Source organism: Thunnus thynnus, chromosome 17 (assembly GCF_963924715.1).
Source record: "Thunnus thynnus chromosome 17, fThuThy2.1, whole genome shotgun sequence".
Taxonomy (NCBI): Eukaryota; Metazoa; Chordata; class Actinopteri; order Scombriformes; family Scombridae; genus Thunnus; species Thunnus thynnus.
Genome location: NC_089533.1, coordinates 1,708,986 through 1,731,419, shown reverse-complemented (window position 1 = coordinate 1,731,419; position 22,434 = coordinate 1,708,986). Strand labels below are relative to the sequence as shown.

Here is a 22,434-nt window from a genome sequence, read left to right as displayed (position 1 = left end):
TCTTCAAAGACTCTTGATGGTGAAGCAGGCACAGTGCCTGCATGAAGCAGGGGCTTCGATGTCCAGCCGGGCATGTTCCAGCCCGAGGCAGCATGAGCAGTCCTGGGGCCGGATGCATAAACAATGCACATGCACAAAAAAAAAATGCATACGCCATTTCCTGCACATAAACTGGTATATACAAACACAGAATGTGCAGTGAGAATGTGCGCACCTCACACATTCTTCAGACTATGTGTACACATGGCAAAGTCGAGGCCCGGAGTCTCTGTCTCCTTTGGTGTGAGGGAGGGTAACATCCATCTTCACTAGCAGGCACGCTAATAGAGAAGAATGGCAAAATAGCTGGCGTGTTAATCCTGTGGGAGCCGAGCGTCTCGCCAACCCACTTGGTATGCGAGTGTGAACGCTTGGTGAATCACCCAAGCTACTGCAGTGGGTAGTCAAGACCATTGAAGACCTGGCCATAGTATGGCTAGGTAAAAGAGCACTCCAGTGTTTGGTGAAAGCTGGAGAGTCAAAGTGTATTGAGGTAGCTAGCGCCTGGCGCTGGAATGTTTAGCCGAGATAGCTCTGGTCTGTGGACAGTTAAGAGGTGTTTGAATGACGCCTGCGTCGTAGTTTAAGCTATTTAAAGGTAGGTGGAACCACCTGACATGGATGTTGCAATCACCAGCCAATCAGGTTTGGCATAGTGAGATAAATGCTTCTGAGGAATACCCAGGGGGTGTATCACATTGTGAGACATCAAAACAAGACTATGAATGAGAACCGCAATGTTTGTGGTTTGAATTCAGTGGTGGACTTTTGTTACATGTCATTCCCTGTCTCTCTTTATACTTGTTTCTGGTTATGTCTTAACTGTTGCTTTCCATTAAAGGAATAAAGTGGCTCAGAATTTTTTTTTCAGCTGAACCACTGATGTGACAGCAAATGTTAATCAAAATGGGCAATGTCAAACTGTCTCATCATTAAATAAAATATTTACATTGAAGTAAATATAAAATGTTCTTCATGATAATATGTTGTAATATGTGTGTCATGACAGACTTTCTCACTGTGGACTCTCAGCGACTCACTGTGAAGTTGTGGCCTCAGCTCTGAAGTCCAAGCCTTCCCTTCTGAGAGATCTGGACCTGAGCTACAATGGATACCTAGATGATTCAGCAGTGAAGCTGGTGTGTGCTGGACTGGAGAGTAGAAACTGTATACTGGAGACTCTGAGGTAAATACTCCGGCTGTAATTTTGGTAATGTTTTTTCTATATATTCAGTTCAAATCCTTCACTTAAGTTTCAAATGTTTAGTTCATACATTTTTCGAGATTTGCCCGAGCACAAATCTGTAGAATTAAATTTTTTTTCATGAATTCAAATTCCAGTCTTGTTCTGTGTAAAACTGATTTCCAAGGTTTAAACTGAGGCTTCAGCAGTCTGAGTTACCCATATCAAGTTAGTATCTTTTGTGTCTCTTCAGTGTTTCTTTGCTGAGCTGCAGTGAAGGGATCGTAACTCAAAGAGGGAATTTTGTACTAAATAGTCTGTAACTTTGAGTCAGACCAATCAAGTGGGTGTCTAGCAGACTGTCAAAGCCTAATATTAGCTTCTGCTGAACTAGTAAACTAATTTCCTACAGTGTAGCAGTGTTTGGAAGAGACCACTTCACAGTCAGCATGGACAATAAGAATAATTACTGCCACCAATAACATTTAATTACACATACCTATTAAACTACCCAATACAGGAGGAGGGAGGTCATGTAATAAACAATGAACAGGTTTTTAGTCCAAAATGTCTGATTTCATATTGATCCTCTAATTACAGACTTGACTGAGTTCAGCAGTATTTTATTAATCCATGTTGACATGAATAGATGTCTGAATGTTGTAGTGACATTTGGATGATGTTAGTACAAGGCTGACATTATGATGATCCACAATAACACAATGACAAAGTCCCTCTACTCATTTTAGAGAAAAGGTCATCGATGAGTACAAAGTAATGTTGAACTACACATTTAAAAACTGAACACATCTCATTTGATGAAACCACTACATCATTTATTCTTTATTCAGATTGTGTTGCTGCAGAATTTCAGAGATCAGCTGTGCTTCTCTGGCCTCAGCTCTGAAGTCCAACCCCTCCCATCTAAGAGAGCTGCATCTGAGTGACAACTTCCTGTATGATCCAGGAGTGACACTGCTGTGTGATTTTCTGGAGAGTCCAAATTGTAGACTGGAGACTCTGGGGTCAGTTCACTGACTGTCTGTTACGGTTGTTGAACTTAATGTTTAAAAACTGAACCTAATTTATGTACATACAAAACTTAACATCCATGAAGTGAATTTTCTTTTTTCCATATTTTCGTTTCTTACTGAACAAAGTTTAATCTCTAATAAAAGAGTGACTGATTCTTAAAGGAAATGTAGAAAATGTCCACTGTTAATTGTTAAAATAAATTCATGTTTAGAATTTTTGGTAAAGAGTCACATCTGTATACAGAAGATCCTCTCAAGTATTATCTATAATATTTAAATATTTCTTTATTATATTCTTTAATGTGTTTTAATTAATAATGTCTGATCATTGATATTGATCCTTCAGAACACACACAAACACACACATACACAGAGAAAGAGAGAGATCAATGCGGGTGTTTAAGTATTTTTTATGAATCAGTGTTGACATGAATAAGTGTCTGAATGTTGTGGCGACCAGCTCTGAGCTTTTTAGGGAAAAGCTCATTAATGAGGACATAGTAATGTTGAACTACACATTTAAAACCTGAACACATCTGATTGGATTTTTACCTACACAACAACAAACAAGAAAAATGGTTTCCACAGGTAGATTTCTCCTGTAAAACTCTGATTTCTCTGTCATGTATTGGCTTTTTACATGTGAGCATGTGCAGGTAAAGGACTGCAGGCAGAGAAAATAATAGCAGTGCAGCTGGATGAAAGCAGAGATCATTGCACAAAGTGATGCGTCCTCATATTTAAAATAAATCCATCTAAAGTCCAACTAAAACTGATACTAACACAGAGCAGCCTGTAGAAGTCTAAATAAGTTGGTTTCCTGCACTGAACATTTAAATATTTGTTAAATTCAGACACTTTGACGTTTTGAGGAAGAGTTCTACTCTGTCTGTCCTCCTCTCACTGTGCTGTGAATCTGCTCTGATACAAACACTCATACCAAAACCATAAAACAAAGTCAGAAAGCAGAGATTTCTTTCACTAATACAGTTCAAATCCGTGAGCCACACTTCCAGAGTAAGGTCGGCTTTAGTAGAGAAATCTGATAACAGACCTGCTGCATTTACACAAAGATTTACAGTAAACGGGTTACTACAGCAAATGTAAACACTGATTGATGAGGACATAGTAATGTTGAACTACACATGTAAAACCTCGACACATTTGATTAGATTATAAATTGATTTTTATCTACATCATTCATTCTTCAGATTGTGTTACTGCAGATTGACAGAGAGCAGCTGTGCTTCTCTGGTCTCAGCTCTTAAGTCCAACCCCTCCCATCTGAGAGAGCTGGATTTGAGTAAAAATGACCTTCAGGATTCAGGAGTGAAGCTGCTGTGTGATTTCCTGGAGAATCCGCTCTGTAGACTGGAGACTCTGAGGTCTGACCATTTTTTACTTCTGTGCTGAAGTTATATGATGTGAAAGTTGCAGTGACACTAACCTACAGACATAAAGTTGATATTATGCTGATCCACACTGAGTATCTTAATGGTAAAGTCTATTTTCTTCCTCAGTGGTTTAGTCCATAGCTGCACATTTAAAATCTTCATAGAACCAGAAAAATTCTACATTGGATAATTCACTCTGAAACTCTTAAACTCTTGTTTTTTACATTAAATTTCACCTTCACATTTAAACCAACAAACTCAATCAGACAGCACCAAATATAATATTGTGTATTTACTTGTTCCAACACTTTTATGAAGTTATGCAGTGTTTATACTGACTGAAATATTAAACCATAAGATGCCTGATCTTTTTTATGGTGACACCATTCTATTAAATGTAAATATTTTAGATATATTGAACACCCTTTTCCTCCTATTTTCCTAAAATCCATCCTGATATATTTGGTATCTTTTGTAAACGTTGGGATCTTGAGCAGAACCTGAAATAAATTTCTGTGGGTTCTTTTTACTTGTGTTTTGCTGCACAACATGAGTTTGTATAGATAGAGTCACTGGTGGAGCTGCAGAGTTTAAGAGGTTAAGTCTTTATGTCTTTATTGAAGTAGCAAATAGTAGTACTAATGAGAGCTCCTTTTCACTGTTTGTATTTGACAGTTTTTAGTCAATTTTCTAAACCTCTACATTCTAAACCTTCTTCAGCTCTGAGCAGATTATGAAACATTGAATAATTTCAAGCATAAACCTTGTCCCTTAAAGTGACATCATTTATTCTTTATTCAGATTGTGTGACTGCAGGTTGTCAGAGATCAGCTGTGCTTCTCTGGCCTCAGCTCTGAAGTCCAACCCCTCCCATCTGAGACAGCTGGATGTAAGTGAAAACAATCTGCAGGATTCAGATGTGAAGCTGCTGTCTGATCTTAGGGAGAGTCCACACTGTAGACTGGAGACTCTGAGGTCAGTGCACTCACTGTCTGTTATTATTGTTGATCTTTGTTTAACAAGTGAACCTTATTTATGTACACACATAATTTGCATCCATGAAGTTAATTTATTTCTTCATACTTGAACTTTTTACTGAACAATGTTTAATCTGTTTATAAAAAATTACTTATTCTTAAAGAAACTGTAGAAAATGTCTGCTGTAAATTCATATTTATATTTTTTGGTGAAGAGTCACATCTGTATACAGAAGATCCCCTCAGCTAACATCTGAAAGAGAAATATTTCTGTATTATATCCCTTAATGTGTTTTAATGAAAAATGTCTGATCATTGATATTGATCCTTCAAAACACACACACACACACACACACACACACACACACACACAGGGGGATAGAGAAAGATCAATGCAAGTGTTTAAAGTAATTTTTATGAATCAGTGTTGATATGAATAGGTGTCTGAATGTTGTGGTGACATTTTAATGATGTATGTAGAAGGCTGACATTATACTGATCCACAGTATCACAATGATAAAGTCACTTCACTCATTTTAGTGAAAAATTGATTAGGACATAGTAATTTTGAACCTGAACACATCTGATTATTATAAATGGATTTTTATCTACATCTTTTATTGTTTATTCAGATTGAGTGACTGCAGTTCGTCAGAGATCAGTTGTGCTTCTCTGGTCTCAGCTCTGAAGTCCAACCCCTCCCATCTGAGAGAGCTGCGACTGAGTCACAACAAGCTGCAGGATTCAGACGTGAAGCAGCTGTGTGATTTTCTGGAGAGTCAACACTGTAGATTGGAGTATCTGAAGTCAGTTCACTGTCTGTCTGTTGCTATTGTTGATCTTACTTTTAACAATGAAACCTAATTTATGTATACACATAACTTACATCCATGAAGTTACTTTTCTTTTTTCCATATTTTCATTCTTTTACTATGCAAAGTGTAGTCTGTAGGTATAAAAGAGGACTGATTCATTAAAAAAAACTGTAGAAAATATCCACTGTTAGTCATTAAATAAATAAATGTTTATAATTTTTGGTAAAGAGTCACATCTGTATATGAAGATCCTCTCAACTAATATCTGTTTTAAATTGATCAAGTTTACTTTTTGAAGGAGAAATATCTTGTGTATTATATTTTTAAAGTGTTTTAATAAATAATATCTGTTCATTGATATTGATCCTTCAGAACACACACACACACACACACACACACACACACACACACAGAGGGACACAGATAGATCAATGCAAGTGTTTAAAGTATTGTTTATGAATCAATGTTGATATGAATATGTGTCTGAATGTTGTGGTGATATTTGGATGTTATCTGTAGAAGGCTGACATTATGATCGTCCACAATAACACAATGACAAAGTTACTCTACTCATTGTAGCGAAAATTGATTATGACATAATAATGTTGAACTACACATTTAAAATCTGAACATATCTGGTTGGATTATGAATGGATTTTTATCTACCTCATTTATTCTTTATTCAGATTGTGGGACTGCAGTTTGTCGGAAATAAGCTGTGCTTCTGTGGTCTCCGCTCTGAAGTCCAACCCCTCCCATCTGAGACTGCTGGATCTAAGTAACAACAAGCTGCAAGATTCAGACGTGAAGCAACTGTGTGATTTTCTGGAGAGTCCACACTGTAGACTGGAGAGTCTGAAGTCAGTTCACTGACTGTTTCTATTGTTGATTTTAATGTTAACAATTGAACCTAATTTATGTGCACACATAACTTACTTCCCTGAAGTTAATTTCTTTTCTTCCATATTTTCATTTTTTTACTGTACAAAGTTTAGTGTGTAGTTGTAAAAGATGATTGATTTTTTAAAAATAAAAAACAGTAGAAATTGGCCGCTGTTATTTGTTAAAGTAAAGAAATATTTATAATTTTTGTTTAAGAGTCACATCTGTATAGAGACGATCCTCTCAACTAATATCTCTTTTAAATTGATTAACTTTACTTGCTGAAGGAGAAATATTTCTTTAATATATTCTCTAATGTGTTTTAATGAATAATATCTGATCATTGATATTGCCCCTTCGGAAAACACACACACATAGGGACACAGAGAGATCAATGCAGATGTTTAAAGTAATTTTTATAAATTAGTGTTGACATGAATATCTGTCTGAATGTTGTGGTGATATTTGGATAATATCTGTAGAAGGCTGACATTATGATGATCCACAATGATACAATGATGAAGTCACTACTCATTTTAGATAAAAGCTCATTGATTAGGACATAATAATGTTGAAGTACACATTTGAAATCTGAACACATCTGATTTGACTATAAAAGGATTTTAATCTACATCATTTATTCTTTATTCAGATTGAGTGAATGCAGTTTGTCAGAGATCAGCTGCGCTTCTCTGGCCTCAGCTCTGAAGTCCAACCCCTCCCGTATGAGAGAGCTGAACTTAAGTAACAACAACCTGCAGGGTTCAGGATTGAAGCTGCTGTGTGATTTTCTGGAGAGTCCACACTGTAGACTGGAGGCTTTGAGGTCAGTTCACTGACTGTCTGTTACTATTGTTAATCTTAATGTTTAACAACTGAGCCTAATTTATGTACATACATAACTAACATCAATGAAATTCATTTTCTTTTTTCTATATTTTCATTTTTTACTGTACAAAGTTTAATCTGTAGTTACAAAAGATGATTCTTAAAAAAAACTGCAGAAAATGAATGTTCAGAATTTTTGTTAAAGAGTCATATATGTATACAGAAGATCCTCTCTAATATCTGTTTTAAATTGATCAAGTTTACCTGCAGAAGGAGAAATATTCCTTTATCATATTGATCCTTCAGAACACACACACACATATCCGATCATGGTCCCTTTTGGGGACATTACATAGAACCTGAAACCTGAACACATTTGATTGGATTATAAATGGAGTTTTATTTTCATAATTTATGCTTTATTCAGATTGAGGCACTGCAGTTTGTCAGAGATCAGCTGTGCTTCTCTGGTCTCAGCTCTGAAGTCCAACCCCTCACATCTGCGAGAGCTGTGGCTGAGTGACAACAAGCTGCAGCATTCAGACATGAAGCTGCTGTGTGATTTTCTGGAGAGTCCACACTGTAGACTGGAGATTCTGAGGTCAGTTCACTAATTGTCAGTTCCTATTGTTGATCTTAATGTTTAACAACTGAACCAAATATGTACATACATAACTTAGACCCATGAAATTAATTTCTTTTTATCCATATTTTATTTTTTTTACTGTACAGTTCAGTCTGTAGTTATAAAAGATGACTAATTCTTAAAGAAAATGTAGAAAATGTTCACTGTTAATTGTTAAAGTAAATTAATGTTTAGAATCTTTGGTAAAGAGTCACATCTGTATACAGAAGATCCTCTCAATTAATGTCTGTTTTAAATCAATAAAGTTTACTTTATGGCGAAATATTCCTTAATTATATAGTTTATTGTGTTTTAATGAATAATGTCTGATCATTGACATTGATCCTTCAGAACACACACACAAACACACAGAGGGACACAGAGACATCAACTCGAATGTTTAAAGTGTTTTATGAATCAGTGTTGACATGAATGGTTGTCTGAATGTTGTGGTGACATTTGGATGATATCTGTAGAAGGCTGACATTATGATAATCCACAATAACACAATGACAGTCACTCTACTCAATTTAGGGAAAAGCTCATTAATGAGGACATAGTAATGTTGAACTGCACATTTAAAACCTGAACACATCTGATTGGATTTTAAATGGATTTTTATCTACACAACGACAAACAAGAAAAGTGTTTTCCACAGGTAGATTTCTCCTGGAGATCTCTGATTTCTCTGTCATGTATTGGCTTTTTACATGTGAGCATGTGCAGGTAAAAGACCACAGACAGAGAAAGTAACAGCGGTGCAGATTTTAGAGAAAAGCTCATTGATTAGGACATAGTAATGTTGAACTATACATTTAAACCCTGAACACATCTAATTGGATTGTAAATTGATTTTATTTAAATAATTTATTCTTTATTCAGATTGTTGGGCTGCAGTTTGTCAGAGATCAGCTGTGCTTCTCTGTACTCAGCTCTGAAGTCCAACCCCTCCCATCTGAGAGAGCTGAATCTGAGTAACAACGAGCTTCAGGATTCAGGAGTGAAGTTGTTGTGTGATTTTCTGAAGAGTCCACACTGTAGACTGGAGTATCTGAGGTCAGACACCATTTTTTTCTTCTGTGCTGAGATTAACAAGATGTGAAAGATGTGGTGATACTAAACTGCAGACTTAAAGCTGATATTATGCTGATCCACACTGTTATTAGAAAAGTCTATATTCTTCTTTAGTGGTTTATTCCATTGACTGTCAGAGTAATGTTGAGCTGCACATTTAAAACTTTAATATAACAAGAAAAATCCTACACTGGATAATTCACTCTGAACCTCTATAACACTGTTTTTTGTCTTGTATATTTGATAGTTATTAACCTGTATCCTGTTGGGTTCAGGTCTTTGGAGTTTCTAAATTTCAGGGCTGGACAAAAAATGGATTTCCTGATTATTATTTGAAGGATCAGTAATCGGTTCTTGAAATCCAGAGATCAATCTTTGCATTGTGCCTTTACTCAGTAAACATGTGTACATGTGTACTTTGTTGTGTGTATGCAGTGGTTACTTGCTGTAAATGGTTCAGTTGGAGCAGGATGATGTGTAAAATGTTTACTTTGTTTAATTTTCCCACCAACTAATAAACTCATGACAACACTGGTGTTACCAGTTACACCGGACATTTTACAAATTAAGATATTCATCAATGACACTCATCCATTGAGCACTTACTTTGATCTTTAACATTAGATTTTTAGTTTAGTTATTCCCCTTATTTAAGAGTTAGTGACGGCAGGCTTCAGGCTGCTGCCAGCGAGTTGTCCTCCATGTACAGCTGGGCTGTGGTGCACACAGACAGGGATGAGCCAGAGGACGACTGCTGCTTAGAACCGGAGCAACTTGCCTGCCATTCGGAGGGAGACATACCGAGAGCAGGCTGAGCAGGCAGAGAGTGGGAGAGTTGTTGCTGAAAACAAGCACAGAGACCCGGGGAGACATGAGAGCAGCTGCTTGCTAACAGATAGCGTTATGTTTGTTTACAGCAGCAGGACAGAGAACAGACATCCCACTCTGCTACTTTTTGCTGCAACTCTGCTGCTGCTGCTGCAGACACTCCTGGAGCAGACACTGCCAGTTTATAATTATGGCGTCTGTCGTCCAACTAAGTATTGATAACACACTTGATACTTTACGAATTGGAGTTTTTTATTTGAAAAATGTGGGCACTGATACACGTTTAAAAAAAGGGGGGTTGTTTCCATAGAAAAAGCAAAGCTATGGTATGGGCAGTGTACAAGTAATGTAATATGTCCCAACACCATGTAACACCGGTAACACTGACTACCGCAGCAAACCTAGTCTCTACATGCTGGGGAGCTAACACCAGCCAGCAGCTTTCTGCAGGTATCAGACTGACACAAATACTTATGTTGACATGAGCAGACTTTCAGTTTCTGCTGTCTGTGCTCAAACTGATAAAGTTGAAACAGCAGGTAGTGACAGTCCATGTGTTGTTTCATGGCATAGCATTGATTTTTTTTTTTTTTTAAAAATGTGCATAATGATGAAGCCCTTGCAAGTGATCAGTGGTGGGTAGAGTACTGAAAATCTATACTCAAGTAAACGTACAATTATTCCCATAAAAAATGACTCAAGTAAAATTGAGAATTAACATTTGAGAAACTTACTTAAGTTAAAGTAAAAAAAGTACCTGGTTAATAAATTATTCAAAGCACAAGTTACTTTCCATTTTAATATTTTTAGGGTGTACAGGCCAGTGCAAAATAATGAAAAAGCAGCACTTGTTGAAAAACCATTTTGTTAATGATGTAGAGCAGGTAGGTCAATCAAACAAATAAGGATAACCAAACAATTGAAATATAAACAACTTGACCACAGTCTACACTCAATCCCCACATTTAGAGCAAAGTAGAAGTGTAGAAGTACAGTTTAAAAAAAGGAACATGAAAAATACTTGTTCCTTTAAAAATAAAGAAAAAAAATGTAATATTAATTGGAGCTCTTTTTTCACTGTTTGTATTTGACAGTTGCAACCTGCATCCTGTTGGGTTCAGCTGTTTGGAGTTTCCATTTTCTAAACTTCTACATTCAAAACTTTTTTCAGCTCTGAACAGATTATGGATCATTGAATGATTTCAAGCATGAACTTTATCTTCTAAAGTGACACAGTTTATTCTTTATTCAGATTGAGGTCCTGCAGTTTGTCAGAGATCAGCTGTGCTTCTCTGGCCTCAGCTCTGAAGTGCAACCCCTCCCATCTGAGAGACCTGGATCTGAGAGACAACAATCTGCGGGATTCAGACATGAAGCTGCTGTCGAATCTTAAGAAGAGTCCACACTGTAGACTGGAGTATCTGAGGTCAGTAGAGCGTTCGAGCCAGTCTGTTCTGGTTTCAGCAGTATTGTATTAAACACCGTTAGAATCAAAGCAAAGATCCAGTATTTCCTGGTGAACCTCCAACCTTCTCAGTGGCTGCTTTCCCCAGTGAAGCTGTGAGAGGATACCAATCAGATCAGCCAGAAGCTTTTTGTGATCATGTGTTTGAGTAGATGTGACGATGATGTTGTGTTGATGTCTGCAGGAAATAAAATTGGATTACAGCTGACAGCTTTACTAGAGACAGTGGCCCTCATCATCAGTCATACCATCAAATCTAATTTGATAGTGTTTGTTCTCTCATTTCAACACTAAAGAATTGATCAGTTTATCTTTTTCTCTTTGTCAGATAACAGTCTGACTGAAGCCTGCAAATCACTACGAACCATCATTATTTTAGTTTAGTAACCAACAGCAGGTGCTTACCTGAGAGCTCTGACTGATTGTCATGTGATGATTAAACAGCAGGAAAGATCTTCAAATCCCACAGAGACTCTGTAGCTTTTAAACTTTTATAACATTTAGCTCTCACCAAATCCACCCACAACTTCTTCCTCACCATTGACGGTACCACTGTGCTTACCTCCCCCCACATCCACAATCTTGGCATTATCTTTGAACAAACCCTCTCCTTTGATCAACATGTCAAGCACATCACCCAAACAGCCTTATTCCACCTCAAAAACATCGCCCATCCCCGTCCATCTCTCTCCTTCTCAGCCGCAGAAACTCTTAATCCATGCATTCATCACTTCCAGACTGGACTGTTGCAATAGCATCCTCTATGGTACATCCTCCAAAATCCTCAATAAACTCCAATATATTCAGAATTCTGCTGCATGTCTACTTACCCACACCTGTACTGGCGACCACATCACACCAGTCCTACAAAACCTCTATTGGCTCCCTGTCCCCTCAGCACTTTATTTCCTCTGTGTACTTCAGTGAAATCTAAACAGACTTGATACCAAAAGTCTGTGCAGGTCTGTGAGCTTGGAGCTCGGTGTGTTCACTCCAAATTGTTACATGAGAGCTGAAAGGAAACTGGCTACGCTGCACAGCTGTTCCACTTCTGGTCTGAACAGGACTGAAGTCTTTGCTGCTCTTTATACTGGATGTGCTGTATCACTGACTGACAGCTGATGAAGTAAGTCTCACTAAACACTGATTTATGACTACTGTTGTTTCTTCTTCTCTCATCAGCTGGAAGTGATGATCTCTGTAAGAGTGTGAGTGAACATCCAGGAGTGTGTGTTGAGAGAGGATCAGCTGTATCCTGATGATCAACCTGGACCAGAGTCTGGATCTGGATTTTGTCATTTTCACTTAAGTGAACCCTTAAATGAAAACCCTAACCCTCGAAAATATCCTCTATACAAGATTGCACTAGACCATTTCATCACACTAGCTTTGGGCAGTCAGCTTTCTCTGTTAAAGCCACAACTCAGTGGAATGCCCTACCTGATGGTATGAAGAGCTGCAGTTCCATCAATACATTTAAGGCCAAATTAAAAAAATCTACTAAAGACCACTCAGATCTGTGATCACTGAATCTAAACTTCATCTATGGTCTTCTCCTTAGCGCAGGTAGTCTTGCTTTTAATTTGACAAGTTTACATTATTAATTTCTAATTGACATTGTGGGTGTATGTGATGTGCTGTTGTGTGTAGCTTTGTATTTTCTATGGTGTGTTCTGTGTATTTTTTGCTTTGTACTGTTGTGCTGTTGTATGTTTTGATTGTGGGAGACCGCAGATGTAAATTAGCTTTGAGCTAACTCTGGTGCAGTGCATCTTTTATATTAAAAACTGTACACTGTCCCAATAAATAAATACAATCAACCAATGATTATTTTCATTATAGATTTAATCTGTTTATTATTTCCTTGATTAATCAATTAGTTGTTTGGTTCAGAAAATGCTGAAATTCTCGATTACTGGTTCCCAAAGTCAGAGATGATGTCCTCAAATGTTTTATTTTGTCCACAACCCAAAGATATTCATTTTACTGTCATAGAGTACCGAAGAAACCAGAAAATATTGGAATATTGGAACTGGAATCAGAGAATTTGGATGTTTTTTTTCTTAAAACATGACTAAAAATGATTAATTGAATATCAAAATAGTTGGCGATCAATTTAATAGTTGACAACTAATTAACTGATTGTTGCAGCTCTAAACTGGATAATCTAAAAGAGATTTGAATAATTGATTATCAAAATTGTCAGTTATTTTTCTGTTGATCAATTAATCGACTAATCCTTTCATCTCTGATTTTAATGTATCAACATTCTGCATTGTGGATAATATATATAAGCTGATTTCAGAAGATGCCAACTGTTCATATATTGTCTTGTATCTTGAACTGGTCTCGCACATTTTTGATGTGATATGCAATTAAGGCATCCTTAAATAGCTGAATGTGATGTTTTATTATGCATCATTTCACGGTAAACTGTGACAGTCCCTCTCAGGTTCTGGATTCACAGTACCGCATGTATGTGTGGCCCTGTGCATTGGTGCTGGCTCAGTATCTGTGAACACAATGAGAGGAGCTGAGAGACAGGATGGTGCTGGAGGTGAGACAGATCTGAGCTGACATCTTAAACAAGGAGCTTGAACTTTCACAACATGATGGACATTTTTTCTCTCTGCAGCTTGGTGCAGGTGTGAGTCCAGGTGTGATGGCAGCCAGGTGTGGTGCAAAGGTGGTCCTGTCTGCCTCAACATAATCATTCCTCCTGCTCATACTGACCATTAGAAGATCCCCTCATATTGCACTTACAATGTAAGTGATGGGGGACAAAATCCACAGTCCTCCTTCTGTGCAAAAATGGATTTAAAAGTTTATCTGAAGCTAATATGAAGCTTCAGTGTCCAAATGAGTCAAACCAAGTAGGTATCTTTCAACGTTGCAGTCTTTTTAGTGCCAAAGTCCATTCTCTTTTCGGATGACTTTACACGACTCTATATGTGAGTAAGATGAATCGTCATGTTTGAGAACAGCTGTTTGTCTTTGTCTTCGTTGATCCTTTGTGTCCATAAAAATGCTTGACTTTTACTCAGAATAAAATGTATAAATTAAAATTCCTTTTGACTGAAAACGTTCTGAAACAAGCATAATTTCCACTGGGGATGCATGAGGGGACATGTTTTATTGTTTCAGGTTGCTTTTCTTTCTGCCGTTACTCTGAACATAGTTTTTTGACTTTTCTGTTCTTCTAAACTGTTCTGAGTTTATCAAAATATTGATGTGCTCATCTGAGGCTCCTTTAGTTACTAATGTGAGCTCAAAGCAATGAGTATAAGGAGCTGCAGTGAATGGAGTAACGAGTGACTTATTTTGTTGTGGGTTCTGCTTCTCAAATGTCACTACCTTATTCATTAAGGTTGTTAAGAACCGAAGGCTGCAGCTCAGGAGGTAGAGCGGGTTGTCCACTAGCAGGGCTCGGGGTTCAATCCCCAGCTCTTCCTGTCCATGTGTCGAAGTGCGCTTGAGCAACACACTGAACATTTATAAGTGCAGTCCATTTACCATTTGCTGGGGCTGTATGCAACCCCGCAGATGCTACTCAGGGCTGAAAAATATGTTGCCAATGTTGTTTTTTTAATGAGATTTATTTATCAGCATCAGGTTTTTATAACTATTTTCAGTAGGGTTACAATACAGAGCTTTACACAGCAGTTCTGTTATACTAGCAGCAACAGAGACAGAGGAGAGCATCTGTTTTACAATGTCTCTATATCATTGGTCACAATGGAAAATATGTTATCCTCAGAAGCTGCTGCTGCTTCCAGCTGTAGTCTCCAACACACTTCTGTTAGGATGTTCCGAAGTGGCAAGTACCATGCCTTGAGGCTGAAGCCAAAACAGCAGGGTTAAGCTGGTATGAAAGTAACACGGGATGAAAGTAACAAGGCAATTTTCTCCAAGCCCATACAAGTTTGATAACTAACTGCATCAGCACATACAGCACGCAACACTTATAGAATGTTGAAAAATCATGTGGATATGTCATACATGAGTTTTACCTGAAAACCTGTTTTCGACATCGTTCATATGTCACAGTTTTGATCATTTGACAGATTATTTAGTACTTAAACACATCTTGAAGTTTGCCATGCCAGAGTTTTTCAGTAGGCCTATAGAAGGAGGTCATGTTTAACTGTCAGTAGTCATTGTCAGGATGATAGTAACAGCTGCTTCTTTCATCCCGCTGCTAATGCAGTCACACTGTGTGTGTTACAGCAGGTCTTCTCTGGTCAAACCACTGCACCTACAGTCTTGTGAGTGGGGAGACATTCAGCTCAGCCTCAATGGGGAGTGTGGGTGCAGTGTCTCTTTTGTCTGCACTGGTGCGAGGCATGTACTGAGGGTGCAGAGCACTACATCTGTCATAACTGTGACAGTGAATAATAAATGGAGAATTTATCTCAGTAATACAGCAAATGAAATGTGTTATTTTTACACAGTTATACTGTTCATACTGTTGTAAAACGTTTGATGAAATTGAAAATTAAATTTATTTTTTATTATGATAAGGGACATAATATGTTTGCAATTAAGAAGGACACTGTCAGATATTTTTAATAAAAACAAGAATAATATAAACAATTCAAGTTTATGCTGTTGTGTTACTTTTGTCCCACCCGTGTGTTACTTTCATCCTGACTGATGAGGTTGAAATTAATAATTCTCAACTTCCATTAAAAGTCAAATTATACCAAAGTCATTATCAAAGTCATATGTCAATAACACCTGGCATTGATAGACCACACATGTAAGTTGTTGATCATAACTAAAATTAGTTTCTGTCTGTAACATTTTCTTTTGAAATGACATTTATCATTCGTAGTGAGGTAGTTGTACCTCTTCGGCAGCTGCTGCTGTTTTCTTGTGAGCTGTTATCTCCAACACACTTCTATTAGTATGTTTGGAAGTGGCAACTACCAGGCCTTGAGGCTGAAGCCAAAGCATACAGTGTAATGCCACCGACGGCTGCTAGATGCTGCCTCCAAAAAAAGAAGGCATATCTCCCTCAAAAGAGTCCTGAGCTCCTCTGGAAGCAACAAAATTTAGAGTTTTGGGGGGTCTTGAAAAAATTGATCAATAAGTATTAGTATTCCTGCCAACATTTAAGTTTAAAAAATTGGGAGGTTTTCGGGGATAAGCATTAGTGGCTGGTGTAACTTTATCATCTGACAATAATACGCTTAACATGATTGATGGACATGTTCAGGTTGTGTTTATGTATCGTGGCTCATGTGCTTCTGTTCTCTGCATAATTATTGTGTGTGGATTCATGTCAGATCAACAATTCTCAACGTCCGTTCCGTGCAGTGTTGGAGCGCACCTCCTGACCGTACATTCAGTTCAGCAAAACACCTGCTGACCTGGTAGGAAATATCTAATGGTGTCTCCCACAATCCTCTAACCCCCCTCCGAGTTTGGAAATCAGCCTAATTCCCCAGCATAAATAACAGACTAAATGGTCACAGTCAGTGGCCTACTATAAGATAAAATGACATTTCAATAACCAACACAGGAAACAAAATAAAAACAACTGCCTCACTACAGTCTCTGTGCGTTGTTCCCAATGCCTGTCTGAGTGCCAGCCTCTGATGCCTGCATGGAGCCGGGTGCAGCACGACGTGACACAGCCGGGAAGACAGCAGAAAATCAGCGGTGTCCTGAAGTCCACCCAGGTTTCGGCCACTTGTGAGGCTGTCAGTCAAGTAGGCTTACAGCAGGTGGGCCGGCTGAAGAGAAGAGAGAAAATGGTGATCAGTGGACATCTTAATGTCAATTTCAACTCACTCGTGCATAAATGTGGGTCTCAGAGGGACCGTCCCTTTACAAAGGGGAAGAGAGAGCTATATTTCCTTTTTAGCGATCTCCTAGGCATCCAAAGAGACACACCAGAGTTCCGTACAGCAGCAGTCTGATCTCAAGATGCATTACCACCTACAAAGCAGTCAGTCCCCTCCAGCTGCCGCACAGCGTCTGCCTCCTTCGTTTATCACCTCTGCCTCTCGACCGGGGAGCCTTGAGAGCCCCAGTATAATTAAAGTTCAAGTCCCAGTTCATTACTTCCTCTCCACCATCACAGTTCACTCGATTCAAATCCCTATTCAATATTTTCTCCCTCAAGTCACAGTTCATTCTTACACTGTTGCCCCCGCAACACAAGATAAAACAATTATCGTGCCGCATCTGTTTCGCAATGATGCTCTCCTTTTGTCCTGTGAACCGCTTCATTCACAAAACAAGGAGGTGCGCTAGTATCGATTTAGAACCAGATTAGGACGAGGGGAGGACATTTCTCTTCGTTTGCTGTGAAACAATCAGAAAATAACATTTTATTTCTCTCATTCAATGCTTTGTTCTTGCTACAACAGCTACTTTAGAGGGGCAGGTTCTCAAAGTTAAAAAGGGGCACATAGAACAAGATTTTAAAACACCATACACCAACATCATTTAGAGCATAACATGTTGAATTATAGCAACCCATATTCAAACAGAATGTAACATGGAGTCTTACAAAAAACTGCACCATACTATATCATCATGTGATCTAAACTGACTGACGGCAGCCAGGTCATTTTATTTATAACTAAATTATTATGGATTGTTAAATGGCCTTCTTGATAAGGGCCATGGGCAGACCTTCACAAAATAAGTAAAATGAAATAAAATATGCCTTGACAAAAGGGCCCTTTGGACATCAAGGGGCAAAGCCCACCCTCTGCACGTGCCTGCCCTGGAAGCAAAAACAACTGACTGACTGGGAAACAGTCAAAGATACCTATGGACCAGGATCATCTACTCATAACACTCTACCACAATTCACAGGTTCATCATCGTGCTATGTGTACATGTATCTATGGAATGACAGTGATGCAAACCATGTGAGTGTTATTCAGTTTCATTAGTGTCCATCTGAATATCTCTTATAACAGATCAATCAAAGCCTTTTCTAAAAGATTTCAGAAGCCATTTCAAACAGTCTCTGAATCTCCTCTGTTTCATGTTTCCAGGCTTACTTAGACCTCTCACAGTTTGGTGACCAAGGAGTCTCGTATAGTAACACTCATCCAGCCTTCTCATTCAGTTCTCTGGTAGGTATTCGACATATTTGAGAAATATGAATTTGCTGGAGCTGTGGAGGTGATCAAGAGCATTTTAACGAAGATCAGCAGGAATGATCTGGTGAGGGATTTGCCAAACCCCGCCTCGGGAGCAGAAGGTCAGTCACAGGAAGAGACAAACATCACATCACATCCAGACAGCAGATCTGTGAGAAAAAACAGCCTATGTCTTTATATTTTTCATAATTTTAGATACAGTACACACAGTAAGTATTTGGACAGTTACACATACTCATTTCTTGTTCTTGACGTTCTGTGTTTCAGCACATTCAATTAAAAATAAAATAATGATACTACATTAAAGTCTCAGCTTTAATCTGAGTAGGTTTATGATAACATAGAAAGAACTGTGTGGGAGATATAGACATTTTAACACATAGTGCCTAAATTACAGGGGTTCAAAAGTAATGGGACAGATACACATGAAGTCAGACTAAATGATCATATAACAACACTGATATAAGTACGCAAACCGATGTTCACGGTAAATCTGGGGATATCTCCTCCACTGATCAACAGACACTGGTGGTTCTGGGACATACAGTACTTCCTGGAGGCTGGTTTCACACCGTGGGTAATTTGGGGGGTCGTCATTGGATTATTGAAATTTTGTGGGTCTAACTATGGACAACATGAATGAATTCTTGTCAGGTGGATGATGTCAGTAGAAGGCTGACATTATGATGATCCACAATAACACAATGACAAAGTCACTCTACTTATTTTAGAGAAAATCTCATCAAACCTGAACACGTCTGATTGGATTATAAATTAATTTTTATCTATATTGTTTATTCTTTATTCAGATTGAGGGACTGCAGTTTGTCAGAGATCAGCTGTGCTTCTTTGGCCTCAGCGCTGAAGTCCAACCCCTCCCATCTGAGAGCACTGGAACTGGGTAACAACAACCTGCAAGATTCAGACGTGAAGCTACTGTCTGATTTTAAGAAGAATCCACACTGTAGACTGGAGTATCTGAGGTCAGTAGAGACTTGGAGTCAGTGTGTGCTGGTCTCAGCAGTATTGTATTAAACACAATTAGTATCTAAGCAAAGATCCAGTATTTCCTGGTGAACCTCCAACCTTCTCAGTGGCTGCTTTCCTCAGTGGTGCTGTGAGAGGTGACAGACTTCAGGATTTAACAGTAAGACAGAGAGAGAGAGAACAGTCACCTAATTAGATCAGCCAGAAGCTTGTTGTGATCATGTGTTTAAAATGATGTGAAGACAACTGTTATTGTGTTCATGTCTGCAGGAAATAAAGCTGGATTACAGCTGACAGCTTTAATAGAGACAGTGGTCCTCATCATCAAACTGCCATACCATCAAATCTGATCTGAAAATGTTTGTTCTCTCATTTCAACACAAAAAAATTGATCAGTTTATCTTTGTCTCTTTGTCACAGATCAGTCTGACTGCAGCCTGCAAATCACTGGCTCTGATTTCACAGAACCATCATTACGTTTAGTAACTATGTGGTCTTTATACAGACCAGAACCTCTGCTGAAGTCCAGGAATCATAGCAGGTGTTTAGCTGAGAACTCTGACTGATTGTCATGTGATGATTTAACAGCAGGAAAGAAATTCTGTAGCTTTTGAACCTTTATAACAGTTCACATGTATCAATAATAAATCCATCAGTAAACTGATGAGTGAATGTCTCTGTTTCTGCACTAATGATGTGTCTCAGCAATTTATTTCCTCTGTGTACTTCAGTGAAATCTGCAGAGACTTAATACCAACAATCTCTGCAGGTCTGTGAGCTTGGAGCTCACTGTGTTCACTCCAGCACATTCACATGAGTGCTGAATGGAAGCTGGCTGCGCTGCAAAACTGTTCCCCTTCTGGTCTGAACAGGACTGAAGTCCCTGTCTTTATACTGGATGTGCTGTATCACTAACTGACAGCTGATGAAGAGAGTCTCACTAAACACTGATTTATGACCTCTGTTGTTTCTTCTTCTCTCATCAGATGGAAGTGATGATCTCTGTTAGAGTGTGAGTGAACATCCAAGGAGTGAGTGTTGAGAGAGGATCAGCTGTATCCTGATGATCCATCTGGACTGGAGTCCGGATCTGGATTTGTCATCTTCACTTAAGTCTTTTAACTGACTACAACCTGAACAGTTAAATCTGGATTTTGTTGAAGTCAGCACTTTACAAATTTGTTGTACATGAGCTTCTTGATGCAGAAAAGATAAAAAAAAGGGTGTTATAAGTCAGACTCTGACCGTATTTTATCAAGCATCTCAGAATCACACTGAGAGTTAATGAGTACTAAAACTAATTTATGAAGCAGAAGAGAATTTACTCTGACTTTCAGCAGGAGAAGGAGTACTCCTGGGAGAGAGTAACATATCACTGTTTTACCACAGTCAGAGCAGCAATGTAGAGATAATGATGATGTGTTGTAGTTTTCTCACAGTCTCGACCGAAAATATTAAACAGTGGTAATTTGGTGTATTATGCTTATAGGCAGGTAACCAGACAGGTAACTTACCAAGGTTATGTAACAAAACCATGATGGCAAAATTCATTATAAGATGATATTTACAAACTGTAAAGAAAGTCTGAGAGATAAATGTAGCCTATATTTTAATTAAGATAACAGGTAATTTCACTCAGCTGCGTGAAATGATCTTGGTTCAGCCACATGGTTTCATAGCCTGTAATAGTGCTGCATCTTGCACATATTGAACAGACACATGTTGCAAACCCTCTCCATGAACATCTTCTTTTCCATTGTCCAATTCCTCTTTCAACTACACCCCAAGTTAACTTCTGTTCTCTACATGAAGGTAAATACACTTTAACAATATAACCATGTATTTTTAACGTGTTTCACTGCCATAAATACTCTTGAGAACAAGAAACATTAAAGAGGGAAATCAGCAAGCTTGGAGTGGAAGAAATTAGTCTGAAAATGTGTTAGGGTGTCTATTCCATTATTTGAAAAAAACTGGGCTGATCAAAAGAATTTAGTGTTAATTTTCAATATGCAAGAGTGTTTGTAGCTTTGCATCTATGACACACTGTGTCCTTGTTTTGTTTCATTCACTTAAATAAAGATTAAACATGACAATCAACTTAAGTCTTTGTTGTTATTTGATAACCATTAATAAATAAGACAAGTAGTATAGGGGAAAGTAAAAATTGAATTTGGGCAAGCAGATTTGTGACCCACTTACCTGACTTGGCAAGTGAAAAAAAAACATTAATGTTGAGTCCTGAAAGTTTAAACAATTAATACCACACTAAACATGTCATGTTAACAGTAATAATCATGCATTCAAAAATGTACTTGGGTAAAAGTGAAGAAGTATCAGCAAAATGTACCTAAACATCTGGTCAAAGTGAAGCTCATCTTAGCTGCTTAATATACTGCTGGATAGTTTAATCTATCATAACATATCATATATTCTCTATTGATCTTGTATTTTGTGCATAAAATCTTAATCTGTAAAGTAACCAGTAACAAACTGTCAGTAAAATGTAGTAGAATGGCAAGTACACTGTTTATACCTGAAATAGAAGGAACTGAATCCCTCCTAGTAGAAGTGGAGTAGAAGTATACAGTTGCACATTGTATAAAGTTGTATACAGTCGTACATTGACAATGATTTTTTTGTGTTTCAAGTATTTTGGGGCCTTTCATAAGTAATTTTGTGGTTTAATGAGTTAAAATAGTAACACAATTTTATATGTTTCATATCTAAACATCATAATACATCTATTGCTGTTTGGGGCTCATTTTAGTTGGAGGGCCCCAGCAGTTGCCTACCTTGCCTAATGGTAAAGTCCACCCCTGGGGAGGGATGAAGCTGACCAGCTGAGGTCCTCAGTCTGGCCACCATCACAGCTCTCAGCAGCAGAAATTTAAATAAATCTTCCTCCAACAGCTAAGAGGAGCAGAGAAGAGAAAACAGACTGAAACTGGACTTTTTTTCTTCATTGAGGATCCAGTCTGGAGATGATATATCTCAGCAGAGGTCACAGCTGCAGTGGTCAAGGTTTCCCTCTTCCCTCTCCACCCCTTTCACTCCTGAAGCCAGTATTCCACAAGGTGCAGTCCTCAGTCCACTCCTCTTTCTCCTCTACATTTTTGATATGTTGAGTTGAATCAAAATGGGACAAATAAAACGTGAATTTGCGGGCCGGGTGTAAA

At 38.1% G+C, this 22,434-nt stretch overlaps 1 protein-coding gene across 14 annotated transcripts in view; it reads left to right on the top strand.

Moving 5' to 3' along the window:
• Positions 1-22,434, top strand: part of LOC137168307 (NACHT, LRR and PYD domains-containing protein 12-like) — a 45,753-nt gene that overhangs the window by 10,034 nt on the left and 13,285 nt on the right. For 4 of the 14 annotated variants that reach the window (XM_067570843.1, XM_067570842.1, XM_067570836.1 and 1 more), the window contains 11 exons: positions 1,049-1,225; positions 2,074-2,247; positions 3,468-3,641; positions 4,452-4,625; positions 5,260-5,433; positions 6,129-6,302; positions 6,977-7,150; positions 7,580-7,753; positions 8,660-8,833; positions 10,932-11,105; positions 12,327-14,202. In XM_067570843.1, the coding sequence (XP_067426944.1) occupies positions 1,049-1,225; positions 2,074-2,247; positions 3,468-3,641; positions 4,452-4,625; positions 5,260-5,433; positions 6,129-6,302; positions 6,977-7,150; positions 7,580-7,753; positions 8,660-8,833; positions 10,932-11,105; positions 12,327-12,336 (1,753 nt within the window). In that variant the 3' untranslated portion in view covers positions 12,337-14,202. Of the gene's footprint in view, positions 1-1,048; positions 1,226-2,073; positions 2,248-3,467; positions 3,642-4,451; positions 4,626-5,259; positions 5,434-6,128; positions 6,303-6,976; positions 7,151-7,579; positions 7,754-8,659; positions 8,834-10,931; positions 11,106-12,326; positions 14,237-19,077; positions 19,252-20,241; positions 21,201-22,434 lie in introns of those variants that run through there. The other 10 variants (XM_067570838.1, XM_067570839.1, XM_067570841.1 and 7 more) reach the window with 10 other exon arrangements.